Source organism: Heterocephalus glaber, unplaced genomic scaffold, assembly GCF_053883595.1.
Source record: "Heterocephalus glaber isolate CG9 unplaced genomic scaffold, H.glaber_assembly_v1.0 deba00000331, whole genome shotgun sequence".
NCBI lineage: Eukaryota > Metazoa > Chordata > Mammalia > Rodentia > Bathyergidae > Heterocephalus > Heterocephalus glaber.
Genome location: NW_028258142.1, coordinates 44,475,001 through 44,497,399, shown reverse-complemented (window position 1 = coordinate 44,497,399; position 22,399 = coordinate 44,475,001). Strand labels below are relative to the sequence as shown.

At 42.6% G+C, this 22,399-nt stretch overlaps 1 protein-coding gene across 19 annotated transcripts in view; it reads left to right on the top strand.

Annotated features, from left to right (window-relative positions):
• Positions 1–22,399, top strand: part of Fhod3 (formin homology 2 domain containing 3) — a 497,386-nt gene that overhangs the window by 466,305 nt on the left and 8,682 nt on the right. For 15 of the 19 annotated variants that reach the window (XM_087189308.1, XM_087189305.1, XM_021236691.2 and 12 more), the window contains 4 exons: positions 689–881; positions 4,670–4,693; positions 6,331–6,505; positions 12,339–12,500. In XM_087189308.1, the coding sequence (XP_087045434.1) occupies positions 689–881; positions 4,670–4,693; positions 6,331–6,505; positions 12,339–12,500 (554 nt within the window). The remainder of the gene's footprint in view (positions 1–688; positions 882–4,669; positions 4,694–6,330; positions 6,506–12,338; positions 12,501–22,399) is intronic. The other 4 variants (XM_087189306.1, XM_021236693.2, XM_087189350.1 and 1 more) reach the window with 1 other exon arrangement.

Sequence of the window (22,399 nt, the reverse complement as noted above, 5' to 3'; positions counted from 1 at the left end):
AAGAATAATTCAGTGCCCCTCATTAAAAAACAACACCCATATTTCAATTGTACAAATTAGAATTATCAAAACCAAAAGTTTTTCTTTAGAAATAGTGATACGATTTACATAATACTGTGTGTTCCACATAAAGATTTTCTTCTGTTTTCTACTTTTATTCCATTTCCTGATAATTAAATATTGGGTACTTTGTAGATTTTTTACACAACTAGAATCATTAAAGACATTCTAACAATATTTTTATTTCTATTGCTTAAACTAGAAACTATGCAATAATTTCCTTAAGAATATTTTATCATTTTTTATAGAAAGCTTTACATAGCCACTTAGAAAAATGTTAAAACACAGGTAAGCCAAAAGTAATCCCTTAAAATCTTACCTAGACATAACCTCCATCGATGAGAAAGTGAGTTAAACTTTTGTTTTCATTTTAATTTAAGATTCTTGAAACTCAAAGCTCTAAGAATGAAGAACAGGGCTGGGGATTTAGCTCAGTGACACTGCACCTGCCTTACAAGGACAAGGTCCTGAGTTCAATCCCTGGTACTGAGAAAAAAGTAAAAAACAATGAAGAACAATGTCCTCCCACTGAGAGCTTAGCTAACTGGTTTCCTATGGAAAGATTTTAGATAAATAATTTTTGTTCTCTAAAAGTGAAGTCATTACCATTACTGTTTTTTCCTTGCAGATTCCACTCCTTTTTGCTTTTTATGGGCCATCCTCCATATGCAATTCGAGAAGTGAACATCAACAAGTTCTGCAGGATCATTAGTGAATTTGCACTAGAGTATCGCACCACCAGGGAAAGGGTTTTGCAGCAGAAACAGAAACGAGCCAACCACAGAGAGAGAAATAAAACCAGAGGAAAGATGATCACTGATGTAAGTTTCATGAAATCAGCCTCTTTATGTCATTCATTTTGAAAGTAATGTCAGCCATAAATCCTCCCATGGCTTGGGAGCTTGATGGTGGGGGACGGGTATTCTTTCTTTCTTTCTAAAAAGTGCTTTCAAACTACTCTTCTACAGTTTCTGTGAAAATCTACTATGCTACAAATGAGGACCTAGGTCACAGAAAATTAAGATCATGTGGCTGGGGGAAGAATGTGTAACCCAAATTGGCATGTTCTATGATGCTGATGACATAAATACTAGGTCAAATTGGAGAAGAAAAATATCATCGGTAACATCACAGATCATAGGCAGACAAATGTATTGATTTGTAGTTGATTCAGGATTTTTTTTTTTTTTTGGTACCAGGGATCAAACTCGGGACCTTATGCTTGTGAGCCAGGCGGCAGAACCACTGAGCTAAATCCCCAGGCTTGATTCAGCATTTTAATCATGAAAACAGTGTTACATAACTAATCAGTTGACATGTGGACCACGCGTTTTGGTCATACAAGTAGAGAAACAGATCCAGTTGCTCCATGACATAATCTGATGGGCCCATAGCAGTCCCTTGAGTCACACACTACCAAGGTGGGAAGAGATCCCAGAGGACAGTGAGTCCAGAAGTTTCCCTACAGCAACTTGGGGTGCCCTAGAGACTTCCAATGTCTCTTCTAATCCTGGGCTCTTCATCTCCACTATGTCAGCCCTGAGCCTGTCCCATTCTTGGTGCAGTGGGGTCACACATGGAAGGTGTTCAGTAAGTGAGGGGTGAAGGGATGTACAAAGATGCCAGAGATCAACAAAGATACCCAGAGCAGGTTCCACTTTCTGATGTGCCTTCATGAAACATGCAAACCAGATTGATATTTCACATAGCTCATCTATTACTAGTAAGATTGAAGTTCAGTCCTGACGAAAGAAAAGAATTTTCTGAGAATCCTCTTTTCCTCACATTTATTCTTACTTGAACCTACTCAAGAAGAATAAATTCATTTTCTTTGATACCATTAGATCATATTTAGAACCTGTTGACACCTCTTCAACGTGATTTTTTTTCATTGTTTAGATTGTTGCCCATGAACTTCTCATGCCTATGCATGTATCTGAGCAGCACAAGGGTTCCTGGTGGTGCAGTGAATGGAATGAGAAAATAAAGGATTTGACCCTAGGGAAGGCTGTCACCCCAAGGGGTTAAATCTTAGCTGAACTCAAGTCAGGTAGATTTCTTTGGGGAAGAAGAAAAATCAATTAAGATGTCACGGAGGCTGCTTTTTGTGTCCACAGGTGTGTCCATACTGTAAGCATAACAGGGAACATAGTTACTGCTAACTAAGAGTCCATATTCTTGAGAGTTCTGCCTTCACATGAAAACCCAGATGCATTAACTGAGAAATTTTGTTGTAATTCAAGGCAATTCTAAGGAGAGCCACGAACTGATCAGTCCAGGCCCCCTTGTTTCTTTAGAATTTTCTGGACCGTTAGGGAAAGCCAGGCCACTTTTCTCCACAAGGAGTCCTTTCTATGACTCTTGGCAATTCTGAATGCCAGTGCCATCATTTGAGAATCTTCTGTCTCCTGAAATCATGTTCAACATGATCTTTAGCCTGCTGGAAGATTCAGGAAGCAAACTGAATTCACTTGCACAAACTGTGGCCCATGTTTTATTCCAAAGTATTATTTTTTTAAAAAATTTAAACGGGTCATTTATTTTTGTGGAAATGAGACACATTGGAGGGTGAAAACTCACAAGCACTCAGTGCTTATAGTTATGAGAGTACATCAAAATTTCTTGCCAAATTCTTGAGATTTTTTCAACAGATCCTACTAATTTTTAAGTTCTGTGCTTCTCTGAAAACATTTGGCTTTCTCAGACATAAACAGAGGTAAACATTTCTGGAGTTTGATTTTTAAACATTTAAACTCATTAAAATGTGAAGTGTACAGGTTTCTTCGGGGTGCATTATTAACCTAGTCCATGGTTTTGAGACCAAATTTGCATTGTTCATGTAGAAAGACTGCCATCTGCTGAAACTTTAAGATATTGTCACCAAGGCAGAGCATAGCCTCCAGTTTCCCCAGCTCTTAATAGGATGTTCATATATCCATCAATGACGTGGGCACCAAGGAAGAGTATAATAAAAGACAAGCTTATACCCCAAAGATGTCACCATCTGATTAGAAAATGATACACACACAACTAAAACCACTGATACCAAAGCCAGACAAAGATTTGGAATCAGGGACCCCAAACATTGGAGCTAGAAGAGATTTTGGAGACAACCATAGTAGGTCACTTTGATATAGATGCTGAATAAATGAGGATGGAAGTGATAGCAGTTAAACCACAATGAGAAGTCCAGGGGTAAACTCTCAAGACTGCCTTTCCAGAATCAGCCCCAGAGCAGCCCTGAAATGTTCTCCCTCTTTTGCCATTGCTGCTCCTGGGCAAACTACAGGCTTCCTTTCCCAACAGCCAAGGGTCCTTCCTGGCAAGGCTCAGAGAGAAGCCCATTCCTCATCTTTCTGTCCTACACTGCTTCCAGACCAGTGGTGAGCTAGACAAAGCAATACTAGGCAGCTGTGCCCCTTTCTGCTGCAATCATCATCAAGTAGGCTGGGAGAACTCAGGCTGGTGAATCCAGGACTCCACAGTGGAGGGCACTGGGACTCTGTGAGAGCCTTGTCTTCTCCCAAGCTTGTATTCCTCTTTGGTAGAAAGGAACTAATGGTTTCTTTTAGGGATATTCAGAGGACTGGAGATTTTATATAAGTAGCACTTTTCCCAGGTGCTGCTTGCTGAAGAAAATAATTGTCATTCTAGTTAAATAAATAAATAGTTAGACCAAAACTTAGAATAGGGCTGTTGCTTCTCATTACAGTATGGGGGAGGAGGGCATTGTGCAGTGTGATGTATCAGAGGCATCTTGTCATTTTAACTTCTGAAAACGTAGTAAAAAAAAACACTCCATGTGTCTGTTTTGCTGGCCTGGCCTGTAACCTCTGTGGAAATATTTAAATTGAATTCTGTTTCATCAAGAGAGTGCCATGACTTTTCACACTGGATTTATTTTTAGGACAGGGATATTTAAAAGTCACTTATATTTATCTAAGGTAATTCCAAGAACACAGAGTCCATTCCAATGGCCACCATGAGGGGCAAATGAGATTGTATACAGAGGAGAAGAGAGAGTAACAGGACACATTCTGCTTGGGAGTTGTTCCACTTGCCTGGTCTGGTCTCTGTGTGAGAGGATTACTATAGTCCAAGGCTCAACCAAGGCAGGGAAGGATCCATCACTCAGCATGAGAGGTGGACAGCTGCTGATGAACAGAGCCAGGTAAATGAAGAGCAGTCTTCTTACTGAGGCCCTGATGACCAGCAGGTGATGGTGGCCTCAGCAGGCTATGGCCAGCCACATGTAGGGCACAGAGCAGGGAGTGAGATCAGTAGTGGTCAGGGAATGAGGTATGCTGATTATTGACCTCATGGTCAGCCGTGGGAGGTTGGCCTGGAGCCTTAAGGTCCCTCCTCACTGCATTCAGGGCTGGACTCAGAGCTCAGGGAGCAAGTGTCCAGAAGATAGGAGATAGGGACCTGGTCATCCCTAAAGCAAAGAGTGTACCCTGGTTGTGGTGGTCATTTCTTTTTTTTGGAATATGATGTAGTGTTAAGATTATCTCATCTGTGCTGACTTCTGTGCCTTCTAAGAATCCTTCTGTCTTTTCTGTCCTGTCCTGTCCTGTCCTGTCCTGTCCTATCCTGTTCTGTCGAGTAGACTGATGACGAGGATGAAATTGAGGTATGACTATAAAGAACACCACATTTGGCCTTCCTGTGAGTGCTGTAGAGTCTAACCCACCATAATCGGCATGGAGTGTCAGCACCATTCAGTGCTTTAAGCCGTGCATGGACATTCACTGGTTGATTTTCCTGTAATCACTAACTGCCTGATGAGGAGTGAAAGGTTAACTATTTCCCAAGCTGTCCCCAGTCTAGGGTTATCAGTAATCTTGTTGCCAGTGGCAAGTTCAGCAGATCTCTCCCCATTCCTGAAAACATGGACAAGGAGTTTTCCTTCTACTCCTATTTTTGAGCTTTTTGTCAACTCAAATGTGAGAATCAGATTCTAGAATAAGTACATGAAGAGTGCTAAAATCAAGAGGAAGTGGCACAGTGGCCATAAGCCTCTGATGGGTTCCCCTTTCCTTGACTGGCTCCTGTGACTTCCCTGGATCAGCTTGAGTGCAGTATTGGGAGGGCAGGGGCTCCTCCCCTGAACCTGGGCACAGGTGCAAGAACCAGAGGCCAAGCCAAGCTGATGGGCCCTAGAAGGTGAGGTGGAAGCAGTATAGATGGTGCAAGCCACAGATGTGTCCCAGGCTTTGTTGCCTTGGCTGAGATTCTAGAAGAAAAGAGGAAGCCAGCAATCTGTGGAGCTGTTCTTTCCAAATGTTCATCTCTTCGTTCTTCACCCAAATATTTGGCATTGTGTTCATACAGTGTTCTAGCAACTTTTTAAAAACATATATGCCCTGACTTTTAGTTTGGAGAGAATTACAGGAACTCTTCGTGGGTTTCTGATACTTATAAAATAACTAAAAATTTGAAATAACCCAAAGTAGTGAGTGTTGCCAAATTCAATTTCAGGTGAATTTTTGTATTCTGTTCTGTTCTGTACCCTGACACTAACCTACTCAGGGCCTTTGGCAAGTTGCTTATTCTTGGGGCCTCAATTTCCTTTTCTATAAAGTGAGATGGTCTAAATTTAGAAAAAAACCACCTCCACGTCTTAATATATGATTCTGTGACTAAATCCCACTTTTGTAATTCTACCATTATAAGTGATATTTATAAAAATGTAAGTGCTTTCTGGCACTAAATTTGAAAAATAAAGCTCAACATTTTTGATTAATAAGCATTATTTTGATTGTTATATCAAGACTTAAATCTGATTTTTTTTCATACTGGGGACTACATCTAAGGAATGCTGAGCCACATCCCCAGCCCTTTTTGTTTTATTTTGAGATAGAGTCTTGCTAAATTGCCTAGGCTGGCCTCAAACTTATAATTCTCCTGCCTCACCTTCCCAAGTAGCTGGGATTACAGGCATGTACCACCATGCCTGCCTTAAATCAGGTTTTTTAATTCTTCCCAGAGTTGCTGTCAGTCACCTCTAGCTGCTGTGTACTGGAGAATCTAAGTGAACCAATGGATGGGTGGAGTTCCTTCTGGGGCTAGTGGCTTCTCTTTCTGCTAATACGTCTTCTTACAGACAGATGTTTTGTTATTAGTTGACAGCCTCAGTGACTGTGAAACTAATGCATCTGCAGAGTATACAAGCAGCAGAGAAAGTTTTCCTCAACAGAATGTTCTCTAAGCTTGAGTTGGCTTCTTTAGGGAGTCTCCCCACATCCTAACTCTCCTTTGGTTTTGCAGTCAGGCAAGTTCTCCAGCAGTTCTCCGGCACCACTGAGCCAGCTGCAGGGTCTGAGCTATGCTGAGGATGCAGCTGAGCACGAGAACATGAAGGCTGTTCTAAAGACCTCCTCCCCCTCCGTGGAGGACTCCAGCCCCGTTCTGGGCATCCGTACCCGCAGCCGAGCAAGCAGAGGTAATAATCTTGGAGGGTGGGCCTCATCTTCTTGGGTTGGCCACTCCAAGGGAGCCAGTCCCCATCACAGCCTGCAGGTCACTGTGCCCAGTGAGGGGCTGTGAAAGGCCATGAGCTCCCCAGGACTTCAGTGCCAACCTAAACACACAGCTTCCTTTACCAGCTCCTCATGACCTAGCTCCAATAGCTTCATCTCAAAAACACGTCTAAAAGCATGCATTTCCTTACACAAAAAAGTTTCTTATTATGAGTGGCTGCTTATGGGCGAACACTGCAGTCTGCAAGTCAAATTCAGTCCAACATCTATTTTTGTAAATAAAATTTTATTGGAGCACAGCCATGTTTATTCATTTTTATATTGTCTGTGGCTGTTTTTCACAACAGTGGCAGAGTTGAGCCATTGTGACAGAGACTCTCGGGTCTGCAAAAACCTAAAAAGTTACTTTATAAAAAAGGTGTGCCAACCCCTGAATTAAAACATACCCCTTTGGGCCGGGGATTTAGCTCAGTGGCACCACGCCTGCCTCATAAGCACAAGGCCCTGAGTTCTGTCCCTGGTACCAAAAAACAAACAAACAAAAAACACTACCCCTTTGTTCCTTTCTTTTTACATCTTTTGAAATAGAAAAAAACTAAAACTTCAAGATGGTAAAGGCAGATAAGTGTTTCTGGATTTGATTCATAAGCAGAAGGGATTTTTAAAAATGTAATTAAAAATTAGGATGCATTTCACACCTGAGAATGTTTGTTCATGTTTCCTTGATTTAGCCTGATGCCATATTAGCCACACAGTTCCTCACTGCAGGATAAAGCCCAACTATCCACACTGTCTGATGCTCGAATCGCTCGTGGTCGTGTCCTATCCTGTCCTGTTCTTGGCTTCCACCCTCCCATGTTGTTGGCATCATCCGTTTCAGCACACCCTGAGTGCCCCTGTTGCTCAGGCTGTCCCTCGGCTAGAATGCCATTCTCTGAGAATGTCCAGTTCCCATTCACTTCCCAGACACCACCACCTCCAAGCTCTCTGTGGCTGTCTCTGCTCTCCTTCTCTTTGATGCACACTTAAGGCCCAGTTCAGGCCTCCTAAAGAAGATTAATTGCTGGAGATGAGACAGACTTTCTTCTTGTGGTATTTGCTAAGCACGTGCTGTGTATGCAGCTAGAGGAAACCACATAATGTCTGTGGCGTGTGAAAGAGGATGCTAGAAGTAATCATGCTGGCAATTACCATGTCAGGTAAGCTAAGTTATACAGCACAGAAATGTGGGAATGAATGAATGTATGTTTCATTGATTCATATGCTCTTCTGGCATCTTCAGAGACTCTAGTAAGTCTTCAGATTCTCAAGATGACAGAGTCAGCTAGAATCCAGAGAGCTATGAGGTGGGGAAACCTGAGAAGGATCATCAGTGACTTCTAATGGCTTTGCTCATTGACCAGTGCTTTTTGGAAGCTTGAAATTGTCAATTCTCTGAAATATATAAAAATAATGATAGTAATAATAACTTCATAAAGGAAAAAGATATCTCTGAATTTTCTTGGAGAAGAAGGTGGGTCACTACCATGCGATGCATATGGCTTCTTGGAATTTCTTGTAAACACCAAACAAAGAGTCCTAATTGCTATCCAAGAAGAATCTCAAAGGGGGCTGCAGGCTATGTTCCAGAACTCCAGAGTTTTTGTGGAGTTGCCCTGTAGGTTTTTGGGCAAAATTACTGATTTTCTTACTTCATGTAAGTACAGTACTACTGACTCTAGTTCTTTCTCTTCTGCCTTCATGTTGGACTTTTACCCTGACATGCAGCCAAGAATATGCCAGAAGAAAGGCAGCCTCTCTCCATCCTTGTCCCGGTGTTGTGCTAGCTGAGATGTAGATAACCCAATAGAAAAGTTGTATCTCCTATTACGGTCTTAACTCCTGAGCTATATATACCCTAAATGTTTGCATATATTGTTGTACCAAAGATTAGGCTCCTGGGATTTGATCTGTCCAAATGCTCTGACTTCTAGGTAATGTTAGATATAAAATTAGGAGAAGAAAGTAAATTAACATGACAGTTTGGCAGTGAAAAGGGATCCTTTTAGTGGCCAGCAGCAGAGTCAGCTAAAAAGAACCAGAGTCCCAAGCATTGTACATGATGCATTCTGATTTCCTGATTTGCTTTGTGGGAGGAAAGGTGCCCTCTTCTTGGTCAGTGAGGTCTATAAAAAGCCTTCATCCCAAGAAGTGACAGGAGAGCGTGTTTGTAAATAAGAAGAGGCACCCAGAAAGTGGGGAAGGTCAGAAAATAGAAAATAGTATCATCAAATGCTAAGCAGTAGAGCCTGTCAGTGTAAAAGAAGCATAAAACAAAAATAAGAATACAATAAAACAGCTTTCCAGTGTTGTTGGGTAGGGGGCAAGCAATCACTTGTTTTCTGTAGTACCAAAGCCTAAGATACCCCAGATGTGAGTCCTCTGTGCCCAGCCACTCCTGCAGGCTTTGTGTTAGACTCAGCATGGCAGGAAGTTGCAGGAGAGCATTGGTGCCAGCCCTGTGTGACCCAGTCATCAGACTGGAGCCTGAGCCCCTGCTGGTAGATGCAAGGGTGGTGCAGTGGAGGCCATCTTAGGAGGTAAAGTCCTGTAACAGAACACAAACAGGTTGTGCGACTTCTAAAATACCATAAGCAAGACACTTGTTTCCAACCAGAAGGGACCAGGATAAAAACTCTTGAGTTTGTTCAATGTGGTTTATTTTCCCTGACTGATTCAAAGGCTTAGAGAAGGAGGCTATTCTGTTTCTCTGCATATTCACACCCATCTAAAGGGAGGGAGACTCCTGCCTTGGGTGGAATATGTACCTTCAACAACTATACACAAATCTCAACCTCTGGATATTTAAAGAAGTGGACCGAACTAAAATTAGCATCTGGCATCAGCCTAGCTCTGTACCTTGCTGTATCTATTAACAGAGGAAAGGGAAAGGACTAAGAAGAAAAATAACACAACTTCAGTCTCTACATTCTTTTATGGACAAATGTCAGTATACAGTTAAAATCACAAGCCAAGGGAAAAGCATGACAACGTTCAATAGAGGAAGTAGGCAATAACACCACCTGTTTGTGACGCAGATGTTGAAATGTACAGGCAAGGAGTTCAGTTGACAATTACAGAGGCTATTTTTAAAAATAAAAAGCTGAATGATCTCAACAGAGAATCAGAGTCTATAAAAATCAAATGAACATTCTAGCACTATTAAATATCTGAAATAAGGATCTCAGCAGATAGGTTTAATAGACTCGGCCCAGCAAAAAGAGAAAATTAGTCAATTCAAAGACAGGTTAATAGAAAGTGTACATACTAAAGTTTGGTAAGAAAACATAGATCAAAGTATAAAAGAGATATGGGACACAGTCAAATGGCCTAATATACAGTTGGAGTACCAGAAGGAGATGGGTAAGAAGCAATGTTTCAAGAGATAATGACTGAGAATTTCCCAAACTGATAGATATTAACCCACATATTTAAGGAACTTATCAGATCCAAATAGAATAAATACAAAGAGAACCATATTATAGGCAAATTACTAAAAAACAAAGATAAAGACAAATATTTGTAACAGAGAAAATATATACCTTCTAAGGGCCAACAGTACCAATGATTGCTAATTTTTCAATAAAAACTGGAACCAGAAAGAAATAGGATGACATCTTTAAGGTGCCAGAAGAAAATTCTTCTAACCTTGCATTCTATTCTCAGAGAATTTGTTTTCCAGAAATGAAGACAAACATTTTTCTTTATATTAAAACAATGGAAATATTTACTTTGATGTGATTTTTTCCTTGTAGACTGTACAGGTTAGAGCTCTAAAAGGAGAAAATAAAGTGTTGTCTTCCAAGCTACAATTTGCATATCTTTAGAAAATGAAGTTAAAGTGAAATCATGCTATTATGGTCTAGAATGCTCTATCCCCTCTGCCATATGTCAGTATGTGCCCCTCTTATTCAAGCCAGTCATGTGAGCTTTACTGGTAGAAAGTATGACTACATAATAGCATATTTCATATTTTCCATGAAGTCCATGAAATACATGTCCATGAAAACCACAGTCCACTGAACTGTGATCCACTGTTCCACACTAGTTCTATCAATTTTTGTATTGTGAGGCAGATGCCGGAACACTGAGCTAAATCTCCGGCCCAATTTCTGTATTTTCTTTGCTCATTCATTACCAATCAGGTGCTTGCAAGTCTTAAAACTTTAAAAAACAAGGGAGAAGAACTAATTTTTAAAATGTTTACTAACAGTTATCATTAATGCTTAAACATTTAAAAAATCTTTTCAAACATTTTTTCCTCTGAATTGGGAAAAGCTGGCTGTTCTTTTACTTCAGCTGGACCTTAGGCAGGGCGGTAGGGCATATTTGTGTTCTATTGGTAGTGACTTTGACAACTCTAACCTATAAGCTTTTGAAGTCATGTATGTATTACAGGAGGAAGTGTGGGTAGTGGAGTAAATGATTTTGAGCATATACATCTTTCCTCCTGTAGAAACATATTCAAAATCATGCAAAAGATTTCACAAAAAAGTTGATCTATCACAAAGGCATAGTTCTGGATACATAAAATTAATTAGTAAGTGTTTGATATCAATTGTGAACCCATGCTCCCATGTTTTGATGATGCTTTCTTTTCTATAAGAAGATCCCTTGATGGTGTGTAGGGAACAGGGAAAGGGGACATTTACTAGAACCTCTGCAGTGAGTCCTAGTCTCCTGGGAGCCACAGCAGCACAAGGCAAGTTAACTTATTATATAGGAAAGATAGGAAAAATGAGACTTGGAGAAGCTGAGCTTTGGGCCTGATCAGTGCTGCTCTGGGCAGTAAAGACAAAAGCCCCTGAGCTTGCCCCACCTTTTATTCAGTACTCAGGGAAAAACAAATGTAACAGATGACTGGGGAATGGCGGAATTCCTAGATCAATGAGGGACTATGCAGGTGAAGATTTGGTTCCTCCCAGGATGTCTCCCTGGAGCATCGCAGCATCAAGGGATCCTTGAAGTCTCAGTTGTGACCGGAGGCCAAAATGGAATCATGTCTCCAAATGCCATAGTTGGCCTGTAGGCAGGAGAACTAGGCCTAATCAAATAATTTTTCCCTAAAATTATGTAGCATTGCTCCCCACAATGGTGGACTTGAACTATCTTAGCATGTAACTATTTATGAACACAATTTTCTGGTCAAGAAGTGGGTGAATGTTAAAAAGAAATAAGTTCTGTCAGCATCCCCTTTACTGGTTGAAGAAGGCAATCTTGTTACAATTTTTAAAGCTATGTAATCCAAAAAATAAACTATATATTACAAAATCCCTTGGTTTCCATGTGGCCTCTGATAAGTTAGGGTTACTTGACATTCAGTAGGTACATGCTACCACTAATAGAGAGCTGACTTAGTAAGGCTTCCATGGGTCTCTGTGTTCCTGGATATGCTCTGCTAGATGTCTGTGATGTACACAGCAGGGTGTAGCATGGGTCATCTCCCGTTAGGTGGTCATGAAACCTGGCAGGTGAAGCCTAAACACACACAGGTAGAGAGTTAAATAGTAATGAGAGACAAGAGCATGGCTGTGTTATAGGACAGTATAATAAGTGCCCCAGTACAGGTTTGTGCAGATCCTGGAGGGTCACAGTTATAAGTGGCGATGGATAGCAACCTGGATGTGTCACCAATTCTGTGGCTCTCACTCTGGCTTTGCTGGGATCCTTTGTTGACCGATCTCAGCTTTTTGAAAGAACAATGATGTGTTTTCCTTCTCTAAGCACGTTGTACTCTCTGGTTGTTTCATCTTTCAGGATCCACTAGTTCATGGACTGTGGGAACCGATGAGTCACCTAATGTCACAGACGATGCGGCTGATGAGATCATGGACCGCATCGTCAAGTCGGCCACCCAAGTGCCCAGTCAGCGAGTGGTGCCAAGGGAGAGGAAGCGATCTCGGGCCAACCGCAAATCTTGTGAGTGCTTTTTTTGTGGGGCCGGTGTGTGTGTGTGTGTGTGTGTGTGTGTGTGTGTGTGTGTGAAGGTTTCAACCCTTGAGGGCTCTTCCTTTCCATTCTGTGTGACTCAGAAAGGTAGCTCCTGAGCCCACCTGCACTCCTCAACAAAAGGTTTTGAGCTTCACTCTCAGTGTTGGTCTTGTGGAGGAGAAGGGTTATAGCCACACCTGTCTGGCGCATTGTTGTTTGTGTCCTGGCCTCTCTCAATTCATACTTTGTCCCCAGGAAGGTCTGAAAAGCTTTTGAATGACCTTCGTGTATAGGGATGGGCACAATGGCGCGCACTGCCAACTACCACCCCAGATGGCTTGCTATAGACTGTGTCTCCTTCACCCAGGGACCACTTGCAGGGCTGGAGACTGATTCCCTCCAGGGTTTACTATACCCCACCAACACATCACAGGTGAAAAGCAGGGGTGGCAAGTAATTTGATGGTCACTAGGATACTTAAAATAGTTCATGTTAGCCTAGGCTGCTCAGTGTTTTACTTGTGTCACCAAAGTGACTATTTTTCCCTTTAGCCTGTACCTTCTGCTTGCACCTATCTCCTGAGGTGATGGATGTGGTGTTGTCTTTGTTGGCACACTGTGCCAGTTGACTGTGCTAATTATCCACTTTCTGTGGGGTAACAGGATCCCTTGGATCTTTGACATTTGGCTGCATTAGCTGTGGCCCTAGGTATTTCAAGAGCATCCCCAGGCTTCACAGGCTGCTGGGTCACTCACAGAGGCTTGACTCTCCACCAACTTTGCCTCTCAGAATAAGGGATGGTGAGGGAGCCTGGTTGCCTACCCCTGTCCTGTATCCCTAAAATGAGAGGCAAGTGACCTCGGGCAGGCAGGGAGTTCTGTAAGAACTTGAACGCATAGTACCCTCAGCTTGTTCCACTGGTGAAAGTCACACAGAGGTGACTGGGGTTTGGGCTGCATATGTTGATACTTGTGGTTCTGCCTGACTCATTGCCATGCTTATTTCCAGGGTAAAGAATGTTAAAAGAGATTCCTGTAGCCTCCCAGACTCTGCTCCTTTCACATGATCTGCTTTACTTTCTGATGGGAACTTTCCCCAGAAAGGAAAATAACACTGTATCAGGATGGGGGTGTGGTATAGGGGGTTTGATTCTCAGTACAATGGGTAGGCTGATAATCTCTTTCTGATGAGTTCCTATGTGAGCTTGATGCTGCTGACCCTTGGCATTCACTTGGAATAACAAACCTCTTGAGCTATAGTTCTCAGCCATGGATGTACATTATAGTATTTTGCTGAGATTTTTAAATTGCAGATATCTTGGCTCCTCTAGGCTAACAGCTTCAGAACCTCACTGGTGAGGGATGAGGTCTGGGTCCCTGACCCTTGAGAAATAGTGGCATTAGGAGGTAGACTCTCCTTCCAGTATTTGCCTCATACCCTACCCTATAATCCCTCTATTTCTTTTTTTTTTTTTGGTACCAGGGATCAAACTCAGGACCTTGCACTTGCAAGGCAGGCGGCAGAACCACTGAGCTAAATCCTGGGCCCCTAATCCCTCTGTTTCTTAAATGGAAAACTACCATTTAAGTACATTGGCTTTCTCCATCTTTGGGAGCATGTTCTGGTATCTAACACCAGTATTTAAAGAAGGCTTTTACATTTATTTTTCTGATACTTTTCTCATTCCCCTGTGCCTCTATGAATTCCTTGCTTGTGTCTTCATGTACCTATGTAAGAACTTGACTGGGGATTTCCTTCTCAAAGTTGGGCCTCAGACAACATAGGTATCTCCTGGAAGCTTATTCAAAATGCAGATTCATGGGCCCCATTCCTGGGAAATTAATTTAGAATCTTCATTTAAGATCTCCAGACAATTTACATTCATAATAAGGTTTTTTTTTTTTTTTTTTTCAGTACTGGGGATCGAACTTAGGACCTTGCACTTTCAAGGCAGACATGGCGCCACTGCGCTAAATCCCCAGCCCTTTTATAATAAGGTTTAAAAGCAGTGGGCAAAGGGACCAGGAGTGATATTGCCAGGTCCTGGAGTGACATGCTATTCTCCAAAGGAATGGGGCTAATCCATCCTAGCTGAATATAGCATGGCAAATCTCATTTGATCCAAGCCAGTGCAGTGGTTTCCATTTTTGCCTATGGGTGTGAAATAGTATTTCTTTGTGATTTTAATTTATATTTCCTACACATTAGGAAGGTTGAGACTCTTCCAATTGATATCTCTTCTTTTGTATATGATTTGTCCTTATCATTTGCCCATTTTTCGGCTGCTCTTTTTCATAAGAAATTTACTTCTTAAATTTAATTTCTAAATGAAACTTGTGAAAGGCTTTTTGAGTAGATTATCTTCAGTAGTTGCCTTTTATTCCCTTCTGGTTACTTCCATAAATGGTAACCAAATGTTCAGAGCTTTTTACCTGTTGCTGCCTGGTCTTCCTGCAGTGGGCAACCTCAGTGCAAGGCTCACCATGAGAAGGAGTTGGGAAGGGCCTGGGGAAGGTGAATTTAGGGAGAAGGATGGGGAAAGGCTGCCCGACCAGGGAGTGCCCTGGTGGAGAATAAACAAGTTTGGGCAAGGGACCTCAGACAAGAAGACAGCATGAGACACTGGCTTGGCCGGTCCTTAGAGGCCAAGGTTATACCTGTCTGCATTGGGCCTGCCCTCTGGTCCAGAGGAAACTAGATTCTTAGACTGATAATGTCATTGAGGACCATAACACAGTCGTAATTAATTTTCCTCTTCAATCTGGCCAGAGAGACAGCTTGTTTTTGTGGTTGACATAAAATAATTTCCTGTGGTATCATTTCCATTCCAATCTTATGTAAAACAGCCATATATTCTTTTTATTTAACCAAACACATTTTTCCCTGTGAAATAGTTACCATAACAAACACAGCACTGTGTGCATGTAAGTGTTTATCTGTAGCTAGTCTAATTTATTAGTAATGGCACTAGAAATAGAAATTTAAAACAGGGGAAGTTAGACTTTAATTTCTATTATAAAGGGATGGGTGATAAACGCCAGCTTTTCACAAAAGGTTAAAGGAAAAAGAAACAGTCTGCAAAATCCACGTGAAGTTTGGTGGTCTGGGCCTTGCCATGAAACAATGCTGTGTTTTGATTGTTTAATACTGGCAATGAGGCAAGTGGATAATGAATAACCAACATAGTTAGGTTATAACTCATTTTGCTAAAGATAATTGTAGTCTAGCTGGTACAGAAAACTAAACTGAATCCATCCTAAAAGTTAGAAATTTATGACCTGCAAATCACTCAAGAATGCTCAGGGATAATTAGATGTGTGTTTCATGTGTGTGGCTGGTGACTAGGTCTACACATATCAAGCATCCTGCTAACACCTGACATATGCAGTCATTTGGGACCTGCCAAGGGTATCTAAATCCATTTACAGGTTCCCATGGTGCAGTTTCCTAGTTTTCCAGCTAGTACCAGTCAGCATCTCATTTAGTAAAATGTTTCAAATTGTGCAGGTGATTTCTAGCCTGCAAAATGGTCTCTCTAGCTCACCTCAGGTATTCCCCGAGATTCTAGCCAAGGCTTTCCATTCTGCTGGTGGCTGTGACCTAAGGAGTGTTCACAAGCTCTTGGATTTTTTTTTTCCTCCTGTTTTGGCTTCTGTTTTTCTCATATTGGAGCATATGTTTGAGCTGATTGTTTTCTGAGGCTTTTTGGATGATGGCCTTGCCTAGAAATGCTGAAGCTCAGTAACGCTTGAAGGATCCTTTACAGTTTAATGCTACAGCTCTGGCAGCTAGGGAGGAGAAGAAGCCTCCATCTCACTCTCTTCATTTTTTCGTCTCTTGGACATATCTTTGGAAGAGGGTCTGTGCAGCAGGTCTGCCTGGCGTCACTAGGAGCTCAGCCTGTCAAGGATCAGAGCCTGGGTTAGGGACTCACTCTCAGCTTTTATCTTTTCCCGGGGTCCCAGGTCTTGTTTTAGTTGAGAGAGGGTGGGTATCCTTTTCCTCTGCTGAGTTTCTCTTCAGTTGGGGTTCTAGGCTCCACCTGATATGTGACATGAACTTTTGGGCTCAGGGCCACATTTCTGTAAAGATGCCATCATTTTGATGTGACCTGCAACTACTTGAGAACTTCAACTTGGACACCTCTGTGAGAATAGTTGCTCAGTGGGAAGAGGCAAGGGACTGCTAGGAATGCAGGACTTTCTTAGATTGTGCACCCTGATTCCCATCCCCTCACTGTGGCAACCTCCTCTGTGTGTGTCTCCTGTAAACATGAAATTTCCCAGAGACAGAGAATTATTGAATCTTAAAAACTACTGAAGCCAGGTATGGTGGCATATACCATAATCCTAGCTCTCTGGGGGCTGAGGGAAGAGGACTGCGAGTTTGAGCCCAGCCTAGACAATTTACCAACTTAGTGACTCCCTGTCTTTAAAGAAAGAAAGGAAGAGAAGGGAGGAAGAGGGGAAGGAAGGGCTAGGGGCTGCAGCTAAGTGTGAAGGCCCTGGACTCAAGCCTCAGTACCACAAAACAAAATAATCACACTGTAAGACTGAGGGCCTTACCAAACTCTCCGAGGAGCTGACTAGTGAAGCACACCCAGGAATCCCAGCGGTGCCTTCAGAATGTAAGACCAAGAGCCTTACCAAATGCTCCGAGGAGCTGACTACAGCGAAGAACACCCGGGAAGGAACACACCGGACAAGTTGGAAAATAAAACAGACCTTTATTAGTCTGGCCAGACGGCACTCCCAAAGCAAAATAGCTTAGAGAGGCAACTGGCTCAGAATCCGAGGCTGTTTTTATAGGGGGTTGAGGGGGAAGTTAACATATAGAATTAAAGAAAAGGGGACAAAGGTTAGTGGTCGACTGTCACGTGTTGATGGTCAGCAGACATTTGTAGCTTGTTCTAAAAATTGTGGTGCCCGGAACATCAGTTCCGGGCAAACAAGGAGTTGAGTAATTTACTCTGGGACTTTAGGTCTGTTACAGATTTTTATCTAGCGTCTCAAAACTAACAAGCATCTTTATCTATTAACTCACATTTAATCACAATGGGGCTGGAGAAAAAGGAACAAAGGTCATGTAGTCCCACATTCCCCACTGATTTTTGGAACTTAAGTAATCTTACGCACAAATGTAGGTATCCGTTGTATACAACAACATGACAATAATAAGCATGTACACACAACTATGATGACAAGAAAAAGTTGTTTTAACCATTGTAGGTTGGGCAACCACGAAGTTAACCATTTGAACAAGTCCCTGCCATCTTCATTGTATATTTTTTAGCCAGATCTGTTAATTGTTTTACCTTCTTTTTGATCTTTGGACCATTATTGGTAAGATTGAAACAACACATATTTTTTATTCTTTCACAACCTTGGTGGTGGAGGAACAACAAATAGTCTATTGTTCCTCTATTATCTAAGATTGTCTGTCTCTGTTCCTGTAACTCTTGGTTAATTAATGTCAAGGCTGATGAGGTAGCATTTAACCCTTTGACCACCTTGCAAGCTAATTTTCGTACTGCCTTTTCAGCATGGACTCTTATAGAAGGCAGGGCAACAAAAGATGTTATCATGGTTATTACTTCAGCATCTGTTAACAGACCTACGGCATCATCGCATCCTGGTGCAGTGTAAGGTGACCAACATTTAGTTCTGTTAGGCACAATCAGATCAGTCCTGTCTGGCAACACTACATCTAGATGACTCAAACAGCAATGGGTCTTGGTTAAATTTGTTGGAATATAATTAAAGGTTATTCCTTCACAGGTATAAAACCATCCTATGGGCAGGGAGATATGGCAATTGTTATGCACAATTTTTTGTTTTATGTGGCAGGACATCCCTTTTGACTGTTTTATCCTCAGACACTTGGTTGTACAATTTTTATACATAGCACATTCAGTTTTGTTTGACATAATTACCTTGGGTGTATATAATTTGACAGCATTTTTAGGTTTACGGCAGGTGTCATGCCCCCAATTATAACTATCCCGGTAAGTAAGATTTTTTTCTGGGATGTCTTTAAATAGGGTATAGGGTCGTATTAATTCTAAAGAGGTGTATACCAGAATGAGACAGCTTCCCAGCACATAATGGAAATTTACATCAACATTTAAGCAGAATTCAGACAAGTTAAGCGAGTTTGCCAATTGAATCCATACATTTTTTTGTGTGATCTAGTCCTCTTGGGGGCAATAATGTCAGTGTCCCAGAGAATATTATCATTAAGGTGAAACATCTCCAACCCGTTCCAGTCTTAGCTTTTGGTCACCTGATTGGCTGATAACCTTTCATTTGTCCTTTTTGACATCCATGGGGGGGGGCGTTTTTAGATGGTTGTGATGTATCCAGGCAGAATGTCCAGCCACCTTCACCGGCAAGGGAGCTGACAGGACAGCAGGAACCGGTCCCTTCCAACGAGGTTCCAGGGTCTTGGAATCAAACCTGTGAATTAAAACCAAATCTCCCGGCTTATAGGATAAAGGTTGTAATGGTTTTTCATTTGGAGTAGTCATTTTCTTTTGTAATGTCTCATGTAGCTCTGACTGAAGCTGATGAACTGTTTTTAAGGATTTAAGGAGTCGAAGGTGGGAAAATTTTTTTCTTTAATTCTACATCTATTAATGGAATGATTGGGGGAGATCTCCCATAAACAATCTGGAAGGGAGACAGATTGAGGGGAGGCTTGGGAGTGTACCTCATTTGGAGGAGGGCAAAAGGGAGAAGCTCTTCCCAACCTAGTTCAGTCTCCAAGCATAATTTCGTCAGAATCTCCTTTAAAGTTTGATTTGTTCTTTCTACCTGTCCTGAACTTTGAGGCCTATAGGCACAGTGTAGATTTCACTTTATTCCAAGGATATTACTGATTAACTTAGATATCTTAGCCATAAAGGCTGGATCATTGTCGGACCCCAGAGCTAAGGGCAAACCAAAACGGGGAACTATTTCTGTCAGGAGCCTTTTAACTGTTACTTCTGCTGTCTCCTTTTTAGTGGGGTATGTTTCTACCCATCTTGAAAATGTATCCACAAAAACTAGCAGGTATTTGTACCCATACATGCCTGGCTTCATTTCAGTAAAGTCCAACTCCCAATGTTCTCCTGGAGTTAGTCCTCTGTGTCGGACCCCAGGGGGCCCAGTTACCCGATTAGCATTTACCTTGAGGCAGGTAGGGCATCGTCTCACCATGTCCTGGGCCTTTTGGGCTAATCTCTGCCTGACGACATGGGGTCGTAAGGCAGCCATCATCTTTTTTTCACCGAGGTGGGTGGACTCATGTAGTTCTCACAGCAACGTGTCTGTTACAGCTCCTGGGAGCACCACCTTTTCCTCTTTAGTCATCCACCACCCATGTCTTCCTCGAGCCCAGTGTCTTCTGTTCATTTCCATTATCTCCTTGTCTGTATATTCAGGTTCTTCTGGGAGCACCAGTGTGGGAAGCAGAACCATTTGCTTCCCCACTGATTTTTGGGCAGCTTGTCTTGCTGCCTGATCAGCAGCATTATTACCAATCACCTCGGGGCTTGACCCCTTTTGGTGCCCACGGCAATGGATGATGGCAACCTCTCAGGGCAACCAGATGGCTTGTAGCAGTGCCAATATCTCAGTCTTATTTTTAATTTCCTTCCCTTCGGAGGTTAGCAGCCCTCTATTTTGATAAATTTCCCCGTGTACATGGGCGGTGGCAAAAGCATAATGGCTATCAGTGAATATATTTATCCTTTTTTTTTTTTCCCAATTCCAGAGCCTAAGGGCTCAATGGCATGGGGAGTAATCAAAGTCAAATCCTGTCCAAAGGTTAATTTGTCAGCCTCTTGGGTTAAAGGAGCTGCTGCTGTTACTGTCCTCAAACAAGTAGGCCACCCTCGGGCCACTGGGTCGAGCTTCTTTGAGCGGTATGTCACAGGCTGCTTCCATGGCCCAAAAGCTGAGTAATCACTCCTTTAGTTACCCCATTTTTCTCTGTCACATACAAGGTAAAGGGCTTGTTTAAGTCTGGCAATGCCAGGGCTGGTGGCGATGCAAGTGCAGTCTTAAGCAATTGAAATGTCTGCTGGCAAGCCTCAGTCCATTTGAGGGGTGTATTTCCTCCCAAAGTGGCCTCATGCAGGGGTTTGGCAATCTCAGCAAAGCCAGGAATCCAAATCTTGCAATAGCCAACCGCCCCTAGGAACTCTCGCACCTGTTTCTTTGAGCCTGGCTTCGGAATCTGGAGAATTGTGGATACTCTCGATTCTGCCAGCCTCTTCTTTCCCTTTTCAAGAATATAGCCCAAGTAGGTTACCTTGGTCCGGCAGAGTTGAGCTTTCTTCCAGGACACCCGATATCCCAGTTCCTGGAGGGCTTTCAAGAGGCCCTCAGTGGTTGTAATGCATTTTTTATCAGTTGAAGTCGCCACCGGGAGGTCATCAACATACTGAAGAATAGTCGCCTGGGGAAACACTTTTCTTACTTCTTGTAGATCTTTGCTGAGAGCTTCCCCGAACAGAGTGGGGGAGTTTTTGAATCTCTGTGGCAGCCGGGTCCATGTCAGCTGTCTGGTTGTTCCGGTGTCTGGGTCAGTCCATTTGAAGGCAAAGAGGGGCTGGCTCACAGGTGCTAGAGGCAGGCTGAAAAATGCATCTTTAAGGTCTAATACTGAGTACCACACATGACTGTGAGGGATGAGACTCAACAGAGTATAGGGGTTTGGTACTGTTGGGTGAATGGTCTCTACCCGGCTGTTTACTTCCCACAAATCCTGTACCGGTCTGAAGTCTGAGGTGCCAGGCTTCCTTCCAGGAAGCAGGGGTGTATTCCAGGCTGTCTAGCAAGGGATCAAGATGCCGGCTTTCTGGAGTCAGTGGATGTGTTTGGAGATTCCCACCTTGGCCTTGTCAATCTTTTTTATTTACTAGAAGAACCCCGTCTCTTTCTTTCTTAGTCTCTTTCTCTTTCTTTCCTTTTAACTTTTCACAATCCCTCTTGTAATGGCCCTTCTCTTTGCAATATGCACATTGATCCTTCTCTAACAAGGGCCATACTTTACTTTTATCTTTTTTTTTTCTCTGTATTCCTTTTGGATAAAACCTCCATCTGTCAAGACTGCAATGTTCGCCTTTCCTATCTTTTTAGCCATTCTGTCCTCAAAAGGATCCCTATTGTTAAACACCTTCATTGCCACACTCATCAACTTTTCCCTATTCTCTCCCTCAAATCCTTCCATCTGCTGCAGTTTCTTTCTAATATCTGGGGCCGACTGAGTAACAAAAGCCAAATTAATTGCCTGTCGATTTGCAGGGGCATCTGGGTCAATTGGAGTATACGTACGGTATGCTTCCAACAGATGCTCCAGAAAGGCAGAAGGGGATTCCTCAGGTCCTTGAAGGACCTCGCTTACCTTGCTCAAGTTGGTAGGCTTTCGAGCGGCTCCCCTCAAGCCAGCTAGGAGATGCTGATGGTAGTTTTGGAGAGCTTCTCTCCCGCCGGAGGAATTAGCTTGCCACAAGGGACGGGTGGACGGAAGTTGCGCCTCAATACGGGCCTGCTGTTGTTCATCGAGGGGGCCCTCTGTTCCCCCTAACACCGACTTTATGGCTTGCCCTCGTATCCTTTCTCTTTCCTCAGAGGTAAAAAGAGCTTGGAGAAGTTGTTGACAATCATCCCAGGTTGGGTTATGTGTATGAAAAACAGATTCTAGGAGGGAGATCAAAGCCTGGGGTTTTTCTGAAAAAGGGGGATTTTGATGTTTCCAATTATACAGATCACTGGTAGAGAAAGGGATATAGGCATAATGACCCTGTTCTACTTCCCTAAGAGGCAGAAGAGGAACTGAACTAGTCCCTTCAGTGAGAGCTCTACAGGGACCATAAGCTGCCCCTGTTCGCGTGTGGGAGG